The sequence below is a fragment of the Plectropomus leopardus genome, unplaced genomic scaffold, assembly GCF_008729295.1.
Source record: "Plectropomus leopardus isolate mb unplaced genomic scaffold, YSFRI_Pleo_2.0 unplaced_scaffold11200, whole genome shotgun sequence".
Taxonomy (NCBI): Eukaryota; Metazoa; Chordata; class Actinopteri; order Perciformes; family Serranidae; genus Plectropomus; species Plectropomus leopardus.
This window is the reverse complement of record NW_024611841.1, coordinates 1-5,639: the sequence shown is the minus strand read 5'-3', so window position 1 is coordinate 5,639 and position 5,639 is coordinate 1. Positions and strand designations below refer to the sequence as shown.

The 5,639-nt window shown below is 39.2% G+C and overlaps 1 protein-coding gene across 1 annotated transcript; it reads left to right on the top strand.

Moving 5' to 3' along the window:
• Positions 1-599: 599 nt before the first annotated feature.
• LOC121963417 (synaptic vesicle membrane protein VAT-1 homolog) lies at positions 600-3,265 on the top strand (the record flags this gene model as incomplete). Its single annotated transcript, XM_042513701.1, has 3 exons — positions 600-1,706; positions 1,901-1,990; positions 3,027-3,265. Coding segments are annotated over exons 1-3 (534 nt in total), but the record flags the coding sequence as incomplete, so codon positions are not given.
• Positions 3,266-5,639: the final 2,374 nt, after the last annotated feature.

Below are 5,639 nucleotides of genomic sequence, written 5' to 3'. Positions count from 1 at the left end.
TCAGAAAAAAATTGAAATTTAGACATACAAACCACAAAGCAAGTAGAAGTGGGAAAACGCTATGTCCTGATGTTGACCATGTGATATGATTGAAAGCTCTGTAACACCTACTAAGTGGACCTAATAGTGAGACTGTTACATCAACTGCATGCTGTTGCTAAAATTTCAGCCAATTCAACATTTCATTCACTTTCAAAAAACACTGTGGTTACCAGTCAACTACATTTTTATTTCAGCTAAAAAACAGAATGAGTTACTCATTGATCACCTGTGCCTTATTGTGCTATACTTTGTATATATTCTGTGCTGTTTTAATGTGTTGTAATATTTTAGCCTGAGCAGCAGAGACAGACACACCCTCAAATGTTTATCTCAAGGGTGAGCTGGGTCAGGTACAGACCATACGAATAGCTTTTTCTGTGGTACTCCATAAAAATATCACAGTTTTGTCACAACCAGACCTCTCACTTGGTTAAACATCTACTGTAGGTACAGTGTAAAAATGGTAATTCAGTAATTCATTCCACTGTGTAAACCCATATCAATCTCTGCAAACCCTGAGTACAGTATTTCTTTTAATCCACTCTTTGCTGTATTTATATCAGAACGATCATATATTCAGTATAGTGGAGGATTGCAAATGAACTCAAATGACTCCTTTCCCTTTTTAAAGAGTCACGACTCTTCATAATGGTTTTGTCATCTTTAGCCTTTGTTTGTTTGAAGTTATTTATTATGTGTTTATAAGATGTTGAAGCTGCAGTGACTCAGATAGATTAGTGTTTGTCAACCGCTCTTGAGTCCAGATACACAGGTCAGTAAATGTCAGCGTCCAGCATCACGGTCCAGTGCTCCTCTCCCGCATGAGAGAGAGAAAGAGAGAGAGAGGGGGGCTGTGTTTCAGTGTCGAGTGTGTGGGCGGCTGTCAGCTGACCTGTATGAATCAGACCACACGAGACGAGGGTGAAGGAGAGGGCAGGAGGGATTACTGGTGAGCCTACACACCCAGGACGCCATCATTGTGAAAAACCCTTCACTGCTGAATGGTACAAAAAGCACCGTCTGCTATCACAGCTGTCTGTTCCTTGATGTTCCAGTTTTTCAACCACCTTAAAATCACCAGCCACTGAGTGTGATGTCACTTCTTTCACTCGATTTATTAGAAAAGACCGTAATTTCACCTTCTTGACATCCATGTATGACCTTTTAACCCCTTATAGTCTATTTTTCCCTTTCTAACTTCCTCAAAGTATCTCAAAGGTTGGAAAAAAATCATATTTTTTTTATCTTGTTTGTTCATTTGTTTGTTTTTGGTGCATCATTTTAGTCAGGTTTTCCCAAAATTCAGCTGACATAACTTTGTTGTCTCCTCTGGAATTTAAAATAAAGTTCATTGCTTTTTGAACAATTTTAGGCTGCACAGCATGAGTTTTAAAAAAAGACGAAGACTAACAACTCATCCCTGCTGAAGATATGTGTGCAAAACACCTTAAGTGAGTGTATGGACAATGTCTGCACGTCCTGCACGTCTGTAGGTGGTGTTGGTGTCGCTGTTACCCAGCTGTGTCAGACCGTGCCAGATGTGATCGTCTTTGGCACGGCGTCAGCCTCCAAACATGAGACCATTGCCCAGGGCGGGGTTACTCACCCTATCGACTACCGCACCAAAGACTACGTGGAGGAAATCCGCAAAATCAGCCCCAAGGGTGAGAAAACACATAACTGCTTGTACTGCACATTTTACTGTTCAAATCTTTACCTGCCTCGCTTGGTTCATGTTTTCATATTTAATGTCAACATTTTTAAAGTGTCTTTGTATCCTAATTATCAGGTTGATTTAAGTTTCTCATCTTCATTTCTGTCCCATCCATTTTCTTTTGTATATTCTGTCTCTCTGCAGGTGTGGACATTGTCCTCGACCCGCTCGGTGGTTCAGACACCCAGAAAGGCTTTAGTTTGTTGAAACCTTTGGGCTCACTCATAGTCTTTGGTAAGACATCTAGAAGAAGAAATACACATTTTGATGCATTTGTGGAGTCGCTCTTAATTTGTATTATAGTTTTATTTTACTTTAATTTTGATTTTAATTTTAACCAGTTGTGGGGATCCTGTTTTAGCTAACAGAGGTGGAAAGTAACCTAAAGGGAGAGTTCACTCCAAAATCAAAACCACATATTTTTATTGTTTACCTATAGTGATATTTACCAATCTATATAAATTTGGTGTGAGTTGTCAAATGTCGGGGATATCGGAAATGTCTGCCTTCTCTTGAATATAATGGAAAAAGAAGGCACTCAGCTGATTTCTGGAAAGAGACATTGCTGTTGAGCTTTTCAAATGTATTTTTTGGTGCTTTGAGCTGAGTGCCATTTAGTTCTTTTAGATTGGAGAGAAGGCAAACATCTCTACAGCCGATGTCTCCAACACTCGGTTGGTTACTCACATAAAAACAAACTGAGCTGATAAATAGCACTACAGGTAAAAGAAAATATATGTATTGTTGATTTTGGGGTTAACTGTTCCTTTAAGTACATTCACTCAAACACTTTAATTTAGAACAAATTGAGGTACTTTCATTGAGTATTTCCATTTTATGCTCCTGTACACTCCACTTTAATTTAGAGTTAAATATTGCACTTGTATCTGGCAGCTTTAGGTAAAAATTACTTTGCAGTTTTAAATTTGACATTATAAATCCTCACATTATTAAATGTGAAGCATTTTTGTAGATGTAACTACAAAACAGTATGAAAGTAGTTTTAATTAGCTTCACCTCTTGCAACTGTAACAGTAAAATGCTGCTTATACCTAAATGTAGCTGCATAATCCAATATATCAGGTAATAGTGCACTCAGGCGTCATTCTTTCTATGTTATGAGCACTTTTCATACTTTAAGCACAGTTTACCAGTAATTCTTTTAAGTGACATTTAAAACGCAGTACTTAATCTCTTACCTTCTACAAGATATAAATACCTTTAAATTCTTCTCTGTGTGGGTTTTAATGTATCATGTTCATCATTCTAGGTGCGGCCAATAGTGTGACAGGCCAGAAGAAGAACCTGTTGGCCATGGCAAAGACCTGGTACAACCAGCTCTCTCTCAGTGCGCTGAAACTGATGCAGTCCAACAAGGCCGTGGGCGGCTTCCACCTGGGCTACATCACTGACGAGCAGGTCATCAGCAGGACGATGATCAGGCTGCTGGAGCTCTACGAGCAAGGAAAGATCAAACCTCGCATTGACTCATGCTATCACTTTGAGGAGGTTTGTGTCGCCATGTTTGAAACATATAATGTGAAAGAGGCACTACTTCTTAAGCATGCATGACAGTACTTTTTGGGCTTAAATGAGACAGTATCTACCTCTACTCTGAGAAAAGAAAAATAATAAAATGATAGTGGATATTTTGCTGATCTGGTGAACATAACTCTTAAAAACATTGCACAGGAAAAGCATTTGTTCACTTTCTTGCTGAGAGTTAGGTGAGAAGATTACACCCTCATTATTTCTTTATGAAGCTAGAGCCTGGACAGAAGACGGTTACCTTAGCTTAGCACAACGATTGAAAACAAGGGCAAACAGCTAGCCTGGCTCTGGTCAAAGATAAAAATATCAGCATAAACACAATGTATAATGTACTAAAGGGCAGGTCATTTTCCAGATTCTTCAAATGAAAACGCCCACTCAGCCGTTAACTAAAGGATTAGTTTGGTTTTTTGAGGTATGAGGAACTTATCCATAGTCAGTGTGATATTTCGCAGCTTTATCTTGCCTTCAGACCGCCCTTTCTAACAGGAACTGAAGGGTTGTCTTGCTTTCTTCAAAGCCATTAGACTCTATTGACAAAATCCGTAATTTTACCTCACAGAACACCAGAATTGCTGATCTACTGCTGCCTCGATTGTTTAGTTTGTTTGTACAATTGTCTGACTTGGGCGCTATAACATGGTGTTCATAGCCTTATGTTGCTTAGCTTCCCGCCTTTTAGGGGTTTCGGTGAATGTAACTAATATGAAAGATCGATAACACACACTTCTTAAAGAAGTGGTATCTATTATTTAACTATAGCTCTGCAAGAAAGCCAATACATGTATTTCCAAACATGGTGAACACTTTCCTAAAGCTTTTAATAAAACAGAAGTAGCTAATGTTTTCTCAGCTGCACAGCTGGACAAGATCGTAAACCACAGCCAACATTATATATGCTTCACCTTATTACATTGTACAAGAGGAAAGCTGACATAGTAACAAAATCCCCACACAGCTAGTTGTATATTATTTACAAAAAAATGTAAAATGAGTTAAGGATATACCAACCATTTTTAAATGAGGACAAAAGACACAAGAAGACTTTTTGTATAATATTCTGCCCAGTTTGAATGTCATCATTAGATTAAACAGACATTACTAGTGGTCGTCATACTAGATATGGATTAGAAGGGTCCTGCAACACTGACGAGTAGGCTGAGAATGCCATTATCAGCCCATTAAATGGTCGTGTCTATTGTTATGCTGGGATGGAGGAGGTCAGGAGACGTAAAGTTTGTATAAAGAGCGAAATAGTCCGCGTAGACGGGAAGTGGAGGTTTTCTCATTTCACAGTTTGTACATCATCGATTCCTTTCCTTGCTCAGCTCCTTGCCTCTAAGACCCTTCCACCTGAGGTGCGAGCAGAGGAAATGGAAAAGAGAAACAAGGAGAGATAGGCCAGAAGCATTTAACAACATGAGACATCCGTGCTTTGCAGCTGTCATGCACATTCAGTAGTAGAGGGGAATTACATGTAGTGACATCATTTGCAGAAACTTGCCTCAGGGATTGGGAAGACAGTATGTTGATGCTAAAACTTGCATAGATCAACCAAAAATTTTAATGTTCAAATTTGTTTACCTTAGCAACAAGACTGGGAAGGTATAGAATGATTTAAATCCTTGAGGAAAATGCACAATAATGGTACAGCCGTTTAATTAATGTATTTTATAGGCTGACTTTCAGACGCAACCAGGCAAGTTGTATCCCTGTTTCTAGTCTTTATGCTGAGCTAAGCCAACAGGCTGTTAGTTATAGATTCATTTATTGTATAGACATGAGAGTAGTACCTGTCTGATCCAGCCCTCTGCAAGAAAGCAAATGAGGATATTTCCAAACATGTCGAACAATTTTATAAAAGGTTTGAATAGAAAATAAGCACTTAATGTTTTCTCGGCTGCACACGCAGAGTATTCACAGACATGAGATGAATGTACATCACACATGAGGAGCTCCACTGAAGCTCCTTCTGCGTCACAGCCGTCTGGTGTTTTCCTCTTTTCCATCATTCATGTGTGGCAAACCTCAGTCCCCCACATCACATGAGTCCGTCCTTAAGGACCGTTGCTAGGTGACAGTCTAAATTGTTGCCGTGGCATCCACTACTTACGGGGTTATCTCTGCGTTTCGAGTTTCTCTGGCTGCCTTCAAGGACTGACAGGAGTGTGATTCAAGAATCCTGGATTGTGTTAGCAAGCAGGAAAAGGATAATAGCAGTAGCAGGAAATAATAGGAAGTGTAGATGACTTATGGCAGAGATCTACAGCATAGATACAGCATGGCCATTGTTTTCATAAATCCTCATCATCATTTTGAGTGATCAGTCATT